At 51.4% G+C, this 16,679-nt stretch overlaps 5 protein-coding genes across 5 annotated transcripts; 2 read left to right on the top strand and 3 right to left on the bottom strand.

The window, feature by feature from the left end:
* Window positions 1-1,428: 1,428 nt before the first annotated feature.
* V8C40DRAFT_257029 (alcohol acetyltransferase) lies at window positions 1,429-3,513 on the top strand. The gene is made up of 2 exons (XM_083218398.1): window positions 1,429-1,802; window positions 1,872-3,513. The coding sequence occupies exons 1-2, from the start codon at window positions 1,756-1,758 to the stop codon at window positions 3,319-3,321; spliced, it is 1,497 nt and encodes a 498-aa protein (XP_083068305.1). The 5' UTR covers window positions 1,429-1,755; the 3' UTR covers window positions 3,322-3,513.
* A 66-nt stretch (window positions 3,514-3,579) lies between these two features.
* On the bottom strand, window positions 3,580-7,234 carry V8C40DRAFT_121318 (uncharacterized protein). The gene is made up of 3 exons (XM_083210938.1): window positions 6,966-7,234; window positions 6,339-6,896; window positions 3,580-6,252 (listed from the first exon to the last, which is right to left on the bottom strand). The coding sequence occupies exons 1-3, from the start codon at window positions 7,089-7,091 to the stop codon at window positions 3,838-3,840; spliced, it is 3,099 nt and encodes a 1,032-aa protein (XP_083068304.1). The 5' UTR covers window positions 7,092-7,234; the 3' UTR covers window positions 3,580-3,837.
* Window positions 7,235-11,583: 4,349 nt separating this feature from the next.
* V8C40DRAFT_257021 (uncharacterized protein) lies at window positions 11,584-13,268 on the bottom strand. Its single transcript, XM_083218397.1, has 2 exons — window positions 12,859-13,268; window positions 11,584-12,692 (listed from the first exon to the last, which is right to left on the bottom strand). The coding sequence occupies exons 1-2, from the start codon at window positions 12,890-12,892 to the stop codon at window positions 11,911-11,913; spliced, it is 816 nt and encodes a 271-aa protein (XP_083068303.1). The 5' UTR covers window positions 12,893-13,268; the 3' UTR covers window positions 11,584-11,910.
* A 1,163-nt stretch (window positions 13,269-14,431) lies between these two features.
* On the top strand, window positions 14,432-15,623 carry V8C40DRAFT_257018 (dolichyl-phosphate beta-D-mannosyltransferase). Its single transcript, XM_083218396.1, has 2 exons — window positions 14,432-14,695; window positions 14,777-15,623. Exons 1-2 carry the CDS (start codon window positions 14,583-14,585, stop codon window positions 15,393-15,395), a joined length of 732 nt encoding a protein of 243 aa, XP_083068302.1. The 5' UTR covers window positions 14,432-14,582; the 3' UTR covers window positions 15,396-15,623.
* V8C40DRAFT_257016 (SDR family NAD(P)-dependent oxidoreductase) lies at window positions 15,348-16,679 on the bottom strand. The gene is made up of 2 exons (XM_083218395.1): window positions 16,401-16,679; window positions 15,348-16,325 (listed from the first exon to the last, which is right to left on the bottom strand). Exons 1-2 carry the CDS (start codon window positions 16,564-16,566, stop codon window positions 15,634-15,636), a joined length of 858 nt encoding a protein of 285 aa, XP_083068301.1. The 5' UTR covers window positions 16,567-16,679; the 3' UTR covers window positions 15,348-15,633.

Genomic DNA, 16,679 nt, shown 5'->3' with positions numbered 1-16,679 from the left:
ACTTGTCACGGGCCAAGCCGAGTCGAAGCTGGACGGAGCTTTGGCCTTTAATAATAAGTTGACGTGAGTCTAACATACAAGAAGCACCAAATGCGATGGAAGCTGTTGATTCTTAGCAACGGTGTATGAGTCTTGAAAGAAACTACCTCGTGTCTGGATTGGTTGATGCAACATGGTGAGCTTCAGCATGTGCATAAAGCTGGTACATGACTAACTCGTCACCAATAAGCCTGCATGAATCCCATATTATCAGTCGGTGTAGCTTTGATAGAGCACGTGTGCCGGCTTTTGCCCTGAATCCAGCATAATGAGCACATCACCTGAAATATTGCTGTGTGCATCTGCAAGAGTTAGTGGTAGCATCTATTTCATGTTGTGTTATTGGATGCATCACGGTGGTGGATTAATTTGATTTGTATTCCAGAGCCGTCTTGGGTAATACGTTGGGAGGAGTGAAACTACCGAGGTGAGGCGCTCGGCAGCATCTCTCAGTCCATGAAGGAGTCTCTCTAATTCTAACAATATCTCGACAATCTTCTACAGTACTAGTTACTGGTCCAACAAACCCGAGACGATATAATTGAATGGAATTGCCCATATGACACAGACATGTGTTAGAGTAAAGAGTTACACCCTCCAAGCTGATCAGCGGTGGCCACCACCGAAACTCAAAAAATAGTGCACCTCCAAGTCAGCCGATCCGCAGCCAATGAGACGGCAGCCAACCCACCACAATCGCCCATTTTAGCATTGTTGTTGTGTTGGGCCTAAATAGAATCTTCAGCCTGGCTTCTATATCTGAATGCCTGTGTATTATTGTTTGTTGTTTTTGGCTTGTACTTACTGTATGAACCTTCTAGACTCCAGGTAGCAGATGAACTGAGGCTTGTAAACTCCCAGCCAAGTTTCTCACCAAAATCAGCCACAACTCAATTCAGTTCAATTCAGCTCAATTCCATCGTCATCTGATGCCCATTCTTACTCGAATCCGTCACCATTTGCAGCACATATTGTCCACATTGTTCTTGTCTATCCGTATCCCATCATGTCTTCACTCGCATTAGCTAACTCTTTTCCGGGCATTTTGTTTTAGCGCTGCCAGTCAGTACCGTACATGTAGTTTCGATTCATCAATGGACATCGTTTCAATACTTCCTTGTGCCCGTACACCGAAGACATCCCAGCTTCTCAAAGTACATGTATCCACTGCATACTAATACGACACTCAGCGGATTGCCCTCTAAAGGCTTAACGTCCTCGCTCTCCCTCTCTCGGACTCGGACAATAGTTCTTTTGCGATGCCCCGAGGATTAACCCCAAAGAGAGCAGTGTGTTACGTGTATCCCTTAGCCCCAGGCACGAAGTAGGTCCATAGTTTAGTATGAGTTGGCTACCTCTTTAGTACATGCATCTGCATCCTCCGGCCGGCGAGCCAATAGACGAGGGCGCCCTTGAAACAATCGCATCTTTGCATGCATTTGATATTATTCATCTGCTTGCAGCCTTACTTTTAAACATAGCATCTGCTCTTCTCTTATCTCAGCTTGTTCTTCTCTTCATTCTTCATTACTGGTTTAGCCAACATCATCCCATATACATACCTCGGTGTCTAGTAATAAGTGACGAGTTTTGCAGGGCTGTTCACCCTCACCACCAAGACATCCTGTCAAACCATCAGGCAGCAACATCCAAGCTACCTCTCTATTTCAGCCCAATTCACCTCTCAATTAATCAGAACAAGTCAATTGAATCATAATGGGCTCCGTCAACACTCCCCAGATCCTCCGCAAACTCGGAGACAAGTAAGCCCTTCACCTCACCTCACCTCACCTCACCTTAACATTTTCATCGTATACTCACCTCCCATCCAGTGAACACTTCTCCTCCTCCCGTCACAATCTCGGCATCTACCGCTGCGTCACCGTATCATGCCGCTACTCCCACCCTCCATCCTCTCTCCCCGATGGCACATCCATCAGCCCAAATTTCTTCGCTGCTCTCGCAACCGTCGTCAAGGACCAGCCGATGCTGCGCGTTGGCATCACGGGGGACGACACAAACGACGCCCACTTCACCCACATCCCCTCCATCGATCTGCGCGACCAAGTCTCCGTCATTGCCGTGCCCTGCCAATCTGTTGAGGAGTATGAAGACAAAGTCGCCGAGCAGCAGGGCTGGGAGCATGACCAAAAATTCCAGGATTTAGCTGTGAGGCCTCCCTGGAGAATCACCATCCTGAGGCCCAGCAGCGACAATGCCGATGTTACTGAGCAGTTGAAGGGGCAGGAGGACGTCTTCTTTGCGTTCCATCACTCTCTTATGGACGGAACCAGTGGCCGCCGCTTCCACGAGATGCTCCTCGCAACGCCAGCTTACCAGGGCCAACCAGTCCCAGCCGAGCCAGAACATGTCCTCTCCTTTCCAGAGCCGCCATCGTCACTCCCTGAACCTCAGGAACAAGTCGTCAACTTCACCCTCTCAATCGGCTATACCGTGAAAACTCTCTGGACCGCCCTCGGCCCAACGTTCCTCCAGCCCCCCAAGCAGCCCGTCTGGAACGCCATCCCCGTCGACTTCTCCCTGCCCTACAAGACACGCGTCAAGCCCATCGACATCCCGTCCGAGGTCCTCGCAACGCTCCTCTCCGCCTGCAGAGAACATTCCGTCACCATCACGGCTCTCCTGCACTCTCTCGTTCTCACATCTCTGTCATCCCGCATCTCCTCTCCAACAGAGGCGCCCGCCTTCGCAGCGTCCACACCCATCAGTCTCCGGCCTTTTACTTCGCCCTCCATGGATCCCGCATACGTGACTTCCCTCCGGTGCCTCGTCGCCGCCACCGTACATCACTTCCCCCCAGAAATGGTGTCCGCTCTGCGCGCCCCAGGTGCAGATACCAACGCATTGATATGGCAAAACGCGCTGCACGTCAAGGACCACCTCGACACCAAGCTCAAATCCCTGCCTCACGACGACGTCTCGGGCATGCTCAAGTACGTCAGCGACTGGTTCTCCTTCTGGCGCGGCAGGGACGGCAGGCCGCGCACCGAGTCCTGGGAGATTAGCAACATTGGCGTGCTCAAGAACCCAGAGACGCAGCAGGCAGATGTGCCTCGGGCCACGCGCATGCTCTTTACGAATGGAGCTATGGCTGCTGGGGCGCCGGTAGCTGTCAATGTTGCGAGTGTTGCTGGAGATAAGTTGACTATTGGCTTGTCGTGGCATGATTCCGTGTTGAAGGAAGAGGTGGCGGACTGGCTCGCTGAGGATCTGAGTTCGTATGCTGCAAAGTTTTATGAGACTGGCAAGACGTTTGTCTAGATGTTGGATTTTGACTAGAAGAGAAGAAGAAAAAGAGAAAAGAAAAAGACAAGGAAAAAAAAAAAAGAATACGGGTAATGCTATTTTGAAAGAACGACTCTTACAGCTGGATTATGACAGACACAAACACAAGGATCGGGTAATATTAATCTCAATACTCTACAAGATGGTAATAATAATAATATGATATATACTTAAATCGAGAAAAAAAAGTACCATATACAACAAAGCTTCGTAATATTTCTTTCATATCCTATCCAAGAAGTCAAAAAATAACTGGACATTTTTATCCAAAATAGTGCAGAAAAATCTCCAAAAATAAAATCCAAAATGTTAAAAGGTGCTATGCCTCTCATCTCAAAAAATCCAGAGGTCTCAGCCATCTAGTCTAAAGCCCGTAAACGCCTTGCAAAGCCCCTTTGTCAAACATAAATATATACCGCCTCATTCATCCGAGCCCCCCTTATTAAGGGACTGCGGCAGCCATTGCTTATTTCTTTCTTGTCACATGTCTCTTTACCAGCCCTGTCCGGGAGGCTTTGTCGGTCGAGATCCGCCCCTAAAGTAGTTGTACTGCATAGGGTCGGCATCCTGTTCCTCTTGCTGGGGGAGGCCGCTGTATCCCCGCGGTCCGCCCACCCCCGCGCCGGGCGTTGAGGCTGGCGAACCGACTGCTGGACTCCGGGTCCGATCGAGTGATACGTCCTGATAGCCTGCCAGAGGCATACCCAATGCGGGACTCCGTGACCGTTCCTGGGACACGTCTCGATACGACGCGGGCGGCACCATGGCCGGGCCCACGGCATTGCTCACCAGGCCTGAGGAACTGCCGTTATCTTGGGCATAGAGCGGGCTGCGATGGCGACCGATGGAATCGTCTGCGTAGGGGCTGGGCCTGTAGGACTGGTAGCTCGTTTCTTGCGGCGTCGGCAGCTTCACGTTTCCGGGAGAAAAGGGCGTGGCGTGGCGGTTGGATGGTGTTCCCGGCCTGGAGCTGCTGTCAAGCGAGCCGGGCGTTCCTGGCCTGAAGCTGTCAAACTCCTTGCCGTACATTTCACCGCCTCCGTGCTCTTCGGTAAACTCTGTCCGGTTCTTGTAATACTCAAAGTCCATATGCGCCTCCGAGACGAACTCAAATCCAGGCACTCCGTCAGCAGCTTTGCCAGGCTTACCACCTTGCATGGTGTTGAGGGCATACACGTCCGAGTAACCGCTGACAGTCATCAGGTCTGCATTGTTTGCGCCGTCTCTGCCGTCAGTCAGCCGTCCCGAGTAAACGGACGGAAGCAGGTTCTGTGCCTTCTGGTGAACCATGGGAGTGATGAGGGGCTTGTACAGAGCCGGGTGGCCAAAGCGACTGGCCAGCTTCTCACTTCGGAGGCGACTCTCCTTCTGCATGCTATCAGGGCCCTGGTTTCGTTGAGCAGCAGATATCTTGTAGTATCGGATCTTGTCGTCAAAGGTTCTTCCGCAGTAAATCTTGAAAAGGATCAGGAGAATAGGCAAGGGGCACACGGCATAAAATTGAATGTGAGTACCGTCTCCGCGCACCCAGCACGTCAGCAGGAAAACTCCATTGGACAAGATGGTGCCGAAGATGAAGCGGTTGAAGATGACACGCCAGAACAAGCCACCAGACTCCGTCTTGGTAACGAAGCGGTACAGAATCAAGTACTTCTTCAAGAAGGAATCGATGACAAAGTACAGAGCCGTCGCAAGAAGGACGAGGGGTTGAATACCCGCGAAGCACAGCGTGACGGTCGAGTAGTAGAGGAAGTAGCAGTAGTAACTAGCATAATCAAACGCCGGCGGGGCCGTCAGTTCAATAAGCTCTCGCGGCGTAGGGCTGGAGAACCTCTTGAGGAAAAAGGCGCTGACGAGTGGCCAGAGCTGAGCGAGATCAATGGCGGCACCGAGCTGTCGCTGCAGAAGATAGGTGACCCAAAAGGGGCTGTTGTTGCAAAAGGCAGTGAAGATCATGGCCGCAATGTTTTCCTTGACGATGGCGTCCCACGCGTTCAGTCCGTCGTCAGCATCGGTGACGACGGCAGCGACAAAGGACCAGATGACACTGAAGAAGGAGAAGACGATGAGGTTGTTGAAGACGAAGAAGGAGTAGAGCTTGGCCATGACGTGTCTCTCACGTCCCGTCTTTGTCTTGTCTCCAGCCCTGATGGACAGGCGACGGAAAATGACGGGAAGAGCCAGATAGACACCGGACGTGATGGCGGGGGATGCAATACCCTGAACAATACCCCAGAAAGTGGTTTCCTTTTGCAGGGACACCTGGAATCCGTGCCAAACCTTGCCCAGATTTCCCAAGTTGACGAGGAAGATGGCAATCATGGCGTTGGGCGCAATCCATAAAAAGGTCAAAAGGACAATCCAAAAACTGTTAATCCATCGTCTGCGGCTTCGAGTAGAGCTGGACAGCGGCATGTTTTGCCAGATGATGTCGATGGGCTTGGGCGCCAGCTTGATGGTAGTGCCGTGGGGCTTCTTTTTGCGGGTGATGTAGGCAATCTCGTGCGCCTCAGAAACGTCCGAGTAACTGGCAAATCCGAAAGGCATGGAGCTCCGCTTGTCGACACTGGCTCTGACTTCTTTGATCTCCACCTCGAGTTCTCGAATGCGCTGTGTGTAGTACTCAATGGCATCCAGTCGCTGGCCCTTGGGATAGGTGCCGTATGAGCGGTCTTTCCTAGAAGGCTTGCAAGTTGGTCGCGGCGGCAGGCTCTGGGGGTTCTTGAGATAGATGGCCAGGACCTTTTCCAGTTTTCGAACCGCTCGATCGTGCGCCGCAATGAGGTCGGGGAGGTCCTTGACGTTTCGGGCAATGGCCGTTCGCGCGAAAGATGAGTTGGGCGCGACGCCGTCAATGATGCGCGCAATGCCTTCGTCAGAACAGCCTTGCTTGGGGATGTCGTAGAGCTAGGTTCATGGTCAGTTGGCCGTTTTTCTTTGTAATCTATAGACAGCAAAGGCGGAAACATGTCGACAATGAGCAGCCAGCTTACCATTAGCGTTCGTGAGTGCAGACTGCTTTGATAGTCCTCACTCTCAAAGTACTTGCGTCGAAGCTGCATTATCCTGCGGTAGTTCCACCACAGAAAGAAGCAAACGATGATGTCGAAGACCCAAGCAATGACCACTTGCGCCCACATCCATTTACCATAGACATTCAAAGGAGTGATTTCGGTAATGAAGCTGTTGGAGTTGGTTGTCTCCCCCGGAAACTTGACAGACTTGGTTGAGTGGATCGGGACAAGGATACCGATGCCAATGACGGCGAGGATACAGAACATGTTGCGGCACATGCGCATCACGCGCAGGAAGACAGTGGCGTCCATGCCAATGGTTTGCATTAGCTGTTCTTCTTGGGTGCTCATCAAAGGCAAGATCCACGACCACGGCTTCTTGCCCAGGGGAGGCGGAGCGTGCTTGTCGTCGACATGCTTGAGCTTCGGGGCGTACACCGACTGATTGTAAGGTCGAATGAAGGAGAAGACGATGGCGACAAAGGCTGTGATGCCGAGGGAAATACCCAAGGCAGAGTAAACGGAAGCCGCCGCAAGCTACAAAGCCGCCAGGTTAGAATTAGGAAGAAAAAAATACACTACGCCTGGTGAGCGTTATTGACTAACCGTGCCCGAGAAGGGATCTTTGAGCAGATTTAGCAGCTGGTTCGCAGGACTGTTGCTATCGGAGCTGGGGGTGCCGCTGTCGTCGCGCGCCCGAAGCCATTGTATGAGAGGGTCTTGGTAGGTCATGATGCAGATTTGGGCGCCCACCAAGGGCAGAAGGCCTGTTTACTTGTCCACTGGAAAACAAAGAATAAGAGGAAGGAAGAAGAAAAGCAAGTCGCAATATCGATGCTGGCTGAATTTCTACCGCGCAAACGAGAGCGTTGAAGAGGCGGGTAGCAGCTTTGGTGGTGACTTGTTGCGCCGAACAGCGGATACAGGGCCGGTCGTGGCTCAATCAAGAGCTCAAAGGCTGGCCGAGAAAACGCGTCCCCAAGAGGAATCCGCAATCCGAGTGTTGCGTCACCAGCGTGATGTCAGGGGCAATGTCGCTTGCGATGATGCCTGTCGGTTGCCAAGTCGCCAGATCGAAGCAGCGAGCGAAGGGCGGGAAACCAGAAACGAGAGTGGATGAAAACCCAAGCAAAAACCGAGACGCACAAAACGAGGGACGCTGTCTGCTAGAGAAGCGCAGAACGAGCAGGGCTTTTGGAGGGCAGAAGAAGAAGAAGAAGAAGAAAGAACTGAAAGAGGAAGCACAAGAAAGAGGAAAGGCTCGAGGCTTGCAGGGGGTCATTCGGATGGGGGTTTCGAGTGGCCAGGTGAGCAGGAAAAGAGGGAACCAGGGCGATGCCTGGATGGGGATGGTGTGCCCGCGTGTGCTGCCAGTGTTGCGTCGAGGATCACAGATGGCATCGGGGCCCAAGCTCGGATGGAGAAGCGAGACACGCCAAGGGAGGGTCCAGGGCCGTTAAAATGGATGCATCTGACGCTCTATCCGGGCCCTAAAGAGAGAGAGAGAGGCCGCTGGAAACAAAAAAGTATGGAGTTGAAAGAGAGGTGGTGGGTTGAGTGAGGCCACATGCCAGAGCGGGTAATCGATAGGAGATCAATGGATGTGTTAGTGTGCCAGATACCCAAGACGCGATGACAATCTGGTGATCAATGCCTGTAAATGCACTATTTAAGCGTCTGGTGTCTATTATTAAAATAGGTAGAAATAGTATTGATATTGATGTGCTGTACTCGGACTAACAGACCTGGGACAGCATTCACGAGCCTTCAAAAATCTCATCCACTACATGTTTCTTCCATCTTTGTTGGATTCACTCTACAGTCCAAGTCCAGCCTTGTCAAGTAGCCCGTCCAGTCCACGTCCAGCTTAGTGGCCTCAACTCCAGACACAGATAACTGGGGACCTTTGTTTCAGGCAATTTTTTTCCTTCTTTTTTCTTCTTCCTCGCACCTCCACCCCCCGTTTCGCCCAAACGCTCACGGCTCAAACAGCGTCGCCGCCGCGCCTCCCATTGGCCCGCGCCCCTGTCCGGCGCTGCCCCTTGTGGACTCGCAAAGGCTGGGCCCCAAGACCCCAAGAGGCCTCGAGTGGCCACTAAGTCGCGGAGTGGCTCTTTGTCTTCCAAGGTTTGGTCCTCCCAAGAAAGCTCGAACTGCTATTTTTGCAACCCCTTAAAGCCACTGCAGCGTTAGCGGCTGCTTAGCACGCGGAACCTGAGTGGTGGCGGTTTGATGCCAGGAACCGGCGAGTGTTGAGTGGGCCGCAGTGCGGTGGGGAGAGAGAGACGCAGAATACGAGGATTGAAGAGGTTGATGAGTAGAGCGTTGGTACACGGCAGGGCGACTTGACACCTGCTGGCAGCATGGATGTTATAAGCACTAGACGGGGAACATTTTACTGGGCGTTACTGTCTGTACTGGACTGTACGAGTAAGTACCTACTATGTGCAGGAATATCTGTACTGGGTAAGATGGAGAGAAGACAAAGGAAAAAGAATGAGTGAGAATGACTGACTGACTGTCCCAACGAATGAATGGCTCAAATTCCAATCAGCCAGCCAGCCACAGTCCAATCTTGGTAGTTACTCGTACAGGTATTTTTATCCTCGCGCCATATGCACGCCTGCATGCATTAGTAGGTGCCCTACCTTATCCGTACCTCTACATCATATGTCGTATTTGCTTTCTTTCATGCATGCGCGCTTCGTGCTCCATAGCTCATTTCGACTATCGCCTCAAACACGAAAATATCTACATGCTCGTACATGCTCTCTTGGCTCTCTCTATCTCTTTTCTCTCTAGGGAACTGCTGACAGAAGCTATTGGATTTCAAGCAGTAATGATCATCGCTGCGGGGTCCCTCTGAGATCCTCGCTGGGATGAGTGCCCGAGTTGCTATTTTTGCCACCAGCGGGTTCTGATTGACACTTTGACACACCACTAATACTGTACTCATCGTGATCACGATCGGGGGTTTTTACGTGCTGATTCCGCCAATGTATGTCGAAATCTAGCGATTGAAACTTGAGAATGCTTAAAATACACACATACATACACACAGACTCTGTCTGAGCAGCTGGAATAAGCACGCAAAACACTCGGGTCTAGCGGTAGGGCCAGGAGTTGGACGGCTATAGCCGATCTGTGCTTCGCCACAGACAGCGACGATCCCTGGGCATGCCCGGGGCCAATTTCTGCATTCCAATTGAATCATACAGCCACTTTCGTCCTAGAGAAAGTCTTGGAAGCGGAATCCCCAAGTTGAAAACTCGACTTCTGCAACAGTCGTATACCTGGCGTATGCATCATCAGTACGACAAACTCGTACTCGGCCTGTTATCGCGGGTGTTGAGCTCAAATTGGGGCTTACAATCCTTGCTGCGCATGTACATACGGTAGTACATGTAGTCATGCAGTTTTGGAGGGCCTCATCGTCTTAGTAATGTCTATTTAGGAATTGCGACGGGCAGCAAAACGCTGCTCTGCTGTCACGCGACATCAACGCATGCGATTTGATTTCTCGCTGCAATTGAAACATGCGCAGAACAGATGGAGAGGCGAGGCCTCTACGTTTGCATAGGCTGAAGCCGGCAAATCCTATACGAGCATCATCTACCACGGCGAACATTAGTGATGTAATCAGTTATTCGCGTCAAAACCATTGCCATTGATATTCAAGCGAAAATCGCTTTCATGGGACTCCAGGCACGGCGAATTTCCTCCCCCTGAATCTGCGATCCCGGCCGTGCATTGCGTTTGGTGGGCGCCAATGGCCCAACCACTCCACTACGGAGTGCTAGAATGCCCGGATATCCGGGGAGAACAGGGGACTTTGGGTGCTGAAGTGCAGTGCTCCAGCTCACTTGCATGTACCGGGCACTCATCAGTGCAGATATCAATGGATACGGGAGAGTCTATTCCCGGAGCTGACAATCGTGTCTGATGCACTGCTCGAACTGAAGCTTTATATAGAACGAATGCAGAATCTAAGGAGATTTGCATTTATAATGCACATAAACACGTAGATATAGTCATCTTTGACGTTCATCTAAGCTCAGCTGAGGGAAGCTTGCTGATGCTTTAGATACATGTACATACACGTGCAGTGAGGCAGTGAAACGAAGATAAGAATAGCCCATCGAATGATTTAATTTAAATCTTCCCTTTCTCGTATAGATAGCCACAAATAGAACTATCTCCTAAGTTTCGCATTTTGGTCATTCACATAAGTACGCTCGTCGCAAAGTGTTCGTTGAGCCTTCTCATGTACCTCATAACCAGCGCTGCGCTATGTGATCAATAGTAGACGCTATCTTGAGAGATGGCACATACAGGAACATCACAAAATAGTAATATTAATACAGCACGCCATAGACTAGAGCCTATCTGGCAACGGAAAGCTTCTGCACATGTAGCCAGTTATTGTTTCGGCGTATGAAGATTCGCCGCACATTACAAAACATGGGAACATAATAATTCAATCACATCATGTACCTACTACATGCCAGCAAAGGGAATCCCCCTGATATCAAGTCCATGAAATCACACTTCGAGACTGCAGTGGTTATGGATACAGCACTGTAATCTAATATCCAAAACACAATATTATTCCAGGCCTGCAGCCAGAATGGGCCTTCTTGATCATCCCAATTTCTTCTTCAGCTTCATCATAGCCTTTAGGCATTCCATGTCTATCACATTCTCCTATGTACACGGCACTATTTTATCTTTTCGCGCTTGTCCTTCCAGCAGTGTCCCCTTATCATAGAGGATTTGGTGCAGATTCCTATACCTCAAGATTTTGATCATATTGCCTCGCATAGGAAACTCTCAGTTGATGGTAACAAGATCGGTCTAGTACAGTGGCATACCGGCGGGTGACCATACTAGGCGATCTCCAGGTCTAGACATGGAAGAAGACAACTTCGAGCGCCTAGATATACTGAGGAAGTCTGTTAAGATGTCGACGAGACCAATCGTCAACTTTTGAGGGTATCTGGGGAGAGCCTTTCGGGGCATTGAGCTCGTGCGAGCAAGAGATGACAATTATTAGTGTTTACCCTCGACCTGACAATATTCTGTGATGAGGTCTTGAAAAGTCAAGACACTGGAAACGATCCCAGTATCGGTATTAATCCATCCGTATACATGTACTTGGCTAACAGAGAGATGCACCCACAACATATAGGAACGAGGTGCATTGCACAACCTGCCATGAAGAACAGTAATCGATCGCTGCGTATGCTTTTTATATCTTTAATTTTCCATTATCATTGAAAACTACCAAGAAAATGAAACAAACAAACAATGAAGCCTGCCAATGATACAGGTATACCCAACATGTAAGTCATACCATTCATCCATTTTGGCACAAGATTTTTGCGTGGGGAACAATATACAGCGATGAACCAGAAGAAAACCAGCACTCCCATCAATCACAGCGAGCCATTTCGCCTTAAGGAAAGAATTGATAAGAATGAAAATGAAAATGAAGAAGAAAAAAAGGAAAGGCTTCGGCAAAAGAGTTGCTTTTTTTCAGCCTATTTCGCCTTTAAATCTCCACAGGTCCCTGACTCCGAGTCTTGCGCAGGGTTTTGCCCACGACGGGAGCAGCCTTCTTGTCCTTCTTGGGGCGGCCTGGCTTCCGGGGTCCGCCATTGGTCGCCTTACCGTTGCCGTTATCAATCTTGGCCTTTTTGTCTGCTGGCTCACTATCTTCAGACTCTTCTTTTTCGGCTGCCGGCTCGTCAACCGCAGTCGCGACGGCAACATCAGCCTTGCGCTTCTCGCCAGTGGCCGTTTCCGACGTCTCGGACTTAGCGTCTGCGGCGCTAGGCTGAAGAGCGCCGGCCATCAGCTCGGCGGGCTTCGATTCGCCATTTGGAGTCACGGGCTTGTCAACAATGGAGTCGGGGCCGACATCACTGCCGGGGGCGGAAGCCGTGGGAGTTGGCAGCGGCTCCTCGGCCTCGGTGATGATGACGGGCTCTTCCTGTGGCTTCTCGGGCTCTGCTGGCTCAGTGGGGATGTTCAGCTCCGGTCGTGGTGATCCATTTACGGGAGTCGCCAGATTGACGGGAGTCTCGGGGACGGACTGGACTTCGACGGGCCGTGGGGTTTTATGAGCCAGCTTGAAGGCATCAGCGATGGAGAGAGGCTCCTCTGTCGGCTTTGCCTCCTCGGGAGCTTTGGTTTCAGCAATGATGGGAGGCTCTTTGGGTTTTTCAAGAGAAGTTGGGAGATTCACAGTTTCCGGCTTGGCAGTGTCTGTGTCCATGGCCATAGTCGGAGCTCCAGCTTGAGCTTCGGGAGCTGTAGGCACAGGCGGACCGACTGTTTGATGGAGGTTCCAAGTCAGCAGGATGTTTTCAATGATGTCAACACGCTGGGACGCGACGGGGTTTTTGAGGAGCACGATCAAGGGAGGAGCATGTGGTGGTTTCAATGGCACGGAATAACATCAATTGGAGAGTCGCGCGCAACGACTTGGCAGCAATACCTTTGTCAACAGCTGGAGCAATGCCGTCAGACATGATACGAGATTGATGACGTAAGAATCAAGACGGGCGTCGCGCGCAATGGCAGCTTGAGGCTGGAATCAAAAGGCCGGGCAAGACGCAGGTGAAGCTGGTGGAGGAGATGCGCGCTTGCAAGCAGAGAACAGGAGCATTGGCTGGTTTGCCGATGAAGGGCGGGAGAGGGCGATGGGATTGAGGGAGGGAGAGGAAGGAAGAAGAGCAGCAGAAGCAGAAGCAGAGCAGTGGTGGCCAGCTTCACCCGCGGTTCCACAGATGGGTTCGATTACTACATGTACATGGCACGCTGGTAACATCTAATTGATCCGAGATGAAGTCGCGCGCCCGCCAGTTTACCGTGGCAGGGAACCTGTTGCTTTTTGCCGTTGAAGCCATGGATGGTTTAGTATGGGCATGGCATGGGGGGGAGAGAGGAGCAAGGAACTTAGAAAGGCTATGCCGGCGGCGCCGTGTGGGTACCGTCTACATTTCTGTAAGGGAAAAAGCAGTCAGACAAAGCAGTCAGTTTCGTCACGAGAGAGAGCAAAAAAAGTGAGGCGGCACAGTGCTTGGGAGGGATCTGGCTGAAGGTGTCCAGGGATACTGGACGGTGTGAATTGTCGCCATCGGGACCGTGGGTTGAAACGAGCAACTCTTGCGGGGAAGAAGCTGGAGCTGCAGCAAGCATTGGCTAGTTTACATGGACAAGACGCCACCATGAGGTCCTTCAGCTCCGGATTCGTCCAGTCACGACGTCGACGGCGGGGCGGCACCGATCATGTACCGATGCAATGCATGCACGTCTGTTTGGCTTCTTGTTGCTTTTTGCCTTTTTATTTTTTCGAGGTGGTTGGGTGGGAGATGCTTATTGGAGCGTGCCTGGAATGGGTGCATAATTGGCGGAGGAGGCGGGGATCGGTTACTGGAGGTTGTAGGTTGGAGGTTAGAAGTCCGGGTACTCACCGTCAATTCTGCATGAGGGAGACAAGTCTGGTGCTGTTGGTGTTGGAAAACGATGGCTAGACTCGTTATTTGTAAACATGTTTGCTCTATATCATCAATGCTCGATGAGAATTGAGCTTAAGTGCTGCGATATAGCGCCTTGTTCGCATGCTTGGAGATTGGCTACTCGTATTGTATGCACTGCCGATGCACCCTACATGTGCACAATCTACACTGATCATCTCCCTCTTCCCGTTTACCATCTTTAAATCATCATTTTACGTATAATTGACCACCTAGGTCTTTACAATCTAGCTTTGAATGCACAAGAAGATTCGAAATGTCTCCAGACGAGGTCCTTGCGCTGCGATTCCCAGCCGGCGGTTTAGATCCTTTCTGATGTTCAATGCTGTGCCCCGTCCCGACCCCGGCCTTGCGTTTCATTATTTACTCTTTGCTATTTCATTCTCAATATCTCTAAATATCAAAATTTTCCAAATGCACAAGTTTTTAACCTCTTTCTCACCCGAGAAGTGGTGCACTGAGCGTCTCAACCCATGCTGCCAGAATACATACCTGAAATGCCATATCCGTGCTTAGTCATCCGCGGCCGCCAGTGACCCCCTAACTGCCACTTTTCGGCCAGACGCCAGCTTGCCGGAGGACAACTATCATTGAAAGCTGCAATTGAAGACGCGAAAACCCAACTTCAGCACACTCTTTTATCGCCAATTACGCGCTTCTTTCCTGCACAGCAACTTACACAATGGCCCCCGCAAAGAGCACCAAGGACAAGTTCTCGGTCATTCTGCCGACGTACAATGAGAGGAAGAACCTCCCCATCGTGGCCTGGCTGCTGAACCGTACCTTTACAGAGAAGTAGGGTCATTCTTCTTCTGCCTCCCCGAAATCATACCTAAGAACCTTGGTCAAAACTGACAATTCTTGCTTCTGTTATAGCCAACTGGATTGGGAACTCATCATCGTCGACGATGGCTCACCCGACGGAACGCAAGACGTGGCCAACCAGCTCGTCAAGGCCTACGCCCCCCACGTCGTCCTCAAGACTCGATCCGGCAAGCTGGGCCTCGGAACGGCCTACGTCCACGGCCTGCAGTTCGTCACGGGCAACTTTGTCATCATCATGGACGCCGACTTCAGCCACCACCCCAAGTTCATCCCCGAGATGATTGCCCTGCAGAAGAAGGGCGGCTACGACATCGTCACCGGCACGCGCTACGCTGGCAACGGCGGCGTCTTTGGCTGGGACCTGAAGCGCAAGTTTGTCAGCCGCGGCGCCAACCTGTTCGCCGACACCGTGCTGCGGCCGGGCGTCAGCGACCTCACGGGCAGCTTCCGCCTGTACAAGAAGAGCGTCCTGGAAAAGGTCATTGCGAGCACCGAGAGCAAAGGATACACGTTCCAGATGGAGATGATGGTTCGCGCCAAGGCCATGGGCTGCACCGTTGCTGAGGTGCCCATTTCTTTCGTGGACCGAGTGTACGGCGAAAGCAAGCTGGGTGGTGACGAGATTGTCGAGTACGCCAAGGGAGTGTTTTCTCTGTGGCTGAAGGTCTAAGCAGAGAGGCACGACGGAGAGCAGAGGAGACAGATAAAATGGACGTAATCACGGATGAATTTACACGAGTTGTTCAGAACTGGGGTGGGACGGCGTTGATATAGCGGAAAAGAGTACAAACCTCCGCCTCACAATTAATTCAATATACCATTGCCATTTTTTTCTTTGTCATGTTCATATAGCATTCAGTGGTCATATTCACGACATCATCATTACATTATCTCTGTCTTTTCGCAGACTACATGTTCCTACCACCTGTCACCATAATGGTCTGCCCTGTTACGTATGAAAACAGCGGACTCGCCACAGCCAAGATAGAGCTCGCAGCCTCCTTGGCAGACCCCGGCCGACCCAGCGGAATATCTGAAGGGGTAGTAACACCAGGCTTTCTCCCCGGGACGCCAATGGCAATCTTTTCACCATCAGGCCCAACCACAAACCCGCCATCCTCCTTGGCCGCCGTCAGACGAGTCTGGATGTAGCCAAAGGCAACGGCATTCGCACGAACGCCAAACGCAGGACCCCATTCCTTTGCAATGGTCTTTGTGAAGCCGACGAGACCGGATTTCGCCAACGCGTAGTTGATCTGCCCCGCGTTTCCATGAATACCAGATGTCGATGAGACGGTGATGATGTTGCGCGGCTCGCCGTCCTTGACGCGGAAATACGGCGCTGCCTCGCGCACCATGTTGAAGGGCGCGGTGCAGTGCAGGGCGATCATGGTCTCCCACTGCTTGTCGGTCATCTTGTGGATGACGCCGTCGTAGGTGTATCCCGCTGAAGCGACGAGGATGTGAATCTTTCCGTTGCCGAACTCGGCGGCCTTTGCGATGAGGGTCTTGATGTATGCTGGGTCAAGGACATCGCCTGGGACGGAGATGGCTTGGCCGCCGTTTTTGCGGATGGTCTCTACTACCTCGTTGCTTTTCTCTACGGGAATTCGATATTAATTAACTGTGGTTTATATGTTTTTTGTTTTTAGTAGGTAGAAGATACGCTACGTACTGGCGTCAATGTCTGCGACGACGACTTTTGCGCCTTCGTTGGCGAAGAGGATGGCTGCTTCGGCGCCGATGCCTTGGCCGGCGCCGGTGATGATGGCGGTTTGGTTGGCGAGGAGGCCTTTGGGGTAGTTGAGGTGGCCGACGACCTGGGAGACTCTGTCTGACATTTTGGAGATTTGTATAAAAGTATCTGAAGTATAAATTTTTAGTGAGAGGATGAGGTTTGTGTAAAATGATATGAGAGAAGCAATAAAGGGACAGTGGTGTTGATGGATGTTAT

This window comes from Trichoderma camerunense, assembly GCF_050948025.1.
Source record: "Trichoderma camerunense strain CBS 138272 chromosome Unknown V8C40scaffold_23, whole genome shotgun sequence".
In the NCBI taxonomy this organism is placed as follows: domain Eukaryota; kingdom Fungi; phylum Ascomycota; class Sordariomycetes; order Hypocreales; family Hypocreaceae; genus Trichoderma; species Trichoderma camerunense.
The sequence above is the reverse complement of the archived record's forward strand: the minus strand, read 5'-3'. Positions and strand labels throughout refer to the sequence as shown.

Bases quoted from the DNA above. Each gene is read 5' to 3' on its own strand.
- V8C40DRAFT_257029 (XM_083218398.1), top strand. From the start codon at position 1,756: ATGGGCTCCGTCAACACTCCCCAGATCCTCCGCAAACTCGGAGACAA. The intron at 1,803-1,871 runs GTAAGCCCTTCA...CCTCCCATCCAG, and splicing joins CTCCGCAAACTCGGAGACAA to TGAACACTTCTCCTCCTCCC.
- V8C40DRAFT_121318 (XM_083210938.1), bottom strand. From the start codon at position 7,091: ATGACCTACCAAGACCCTCTCATACAATGGCTTCGGGCGCGCGACGAC. The intron at 6,897-6,965 runs GTTAGTCAATAA...GCGGCTTTGTAG, and splicing joins AAGATCCCTTCTCGGGCACG to CTTGCGGCGGCTTCCGTTTA. The intron at 6,253-6,338 runs GTAAGCTGGCTG...CCATGAACCTAG, and splicing joins TGCACTCACGAACGCTAATG to CTCTACGACATCCCCAAGCA.
- V8C40DRAFT_257021 (XM_083218397.1), bottom strand. From the start codon at position 12,892: ATGTCTGACGGCATTGCTCCAGCTGTTGACAAAG. The intron at 12,693-12,858 runs GTATTGCTGCCA...TCCATCAAACAG, and splicing joins TGCTCCAGCTGTTGACAAAG to TCGGTCCGCCTGTGCCTACA.
- V8C40DRAFT_257018 (XM_083218396.1), top strand. From the start codon at position 14,583: ATGGCCCCCGCAAAGAGCACCAAGGACAAGTTCTCGGTCATTCTGCCG. The intron at 14,696-14,776 runs GTAGGGTCATTC...CTTCTGTTATAG, and splicing joins AACCGTACCTTTACAGAGAA to CCAACTGGATTGGGAACTCA.
- V8C40DRAFT_257016 (XM_083218395.1), bottom strand. From the start codon at position 16,566: ATGTCAGACAGAGTCTCCCAGGTCGTCGGCCACCTCAACTACCCCAAA. The intron at 16,326-16,400 runs GTACGTAGCGTA...GAATTCCCGTAG, and splicing joins CGTCGCAGACATTGACGCCA to AGAAAAGCAACGAGGTAGTA.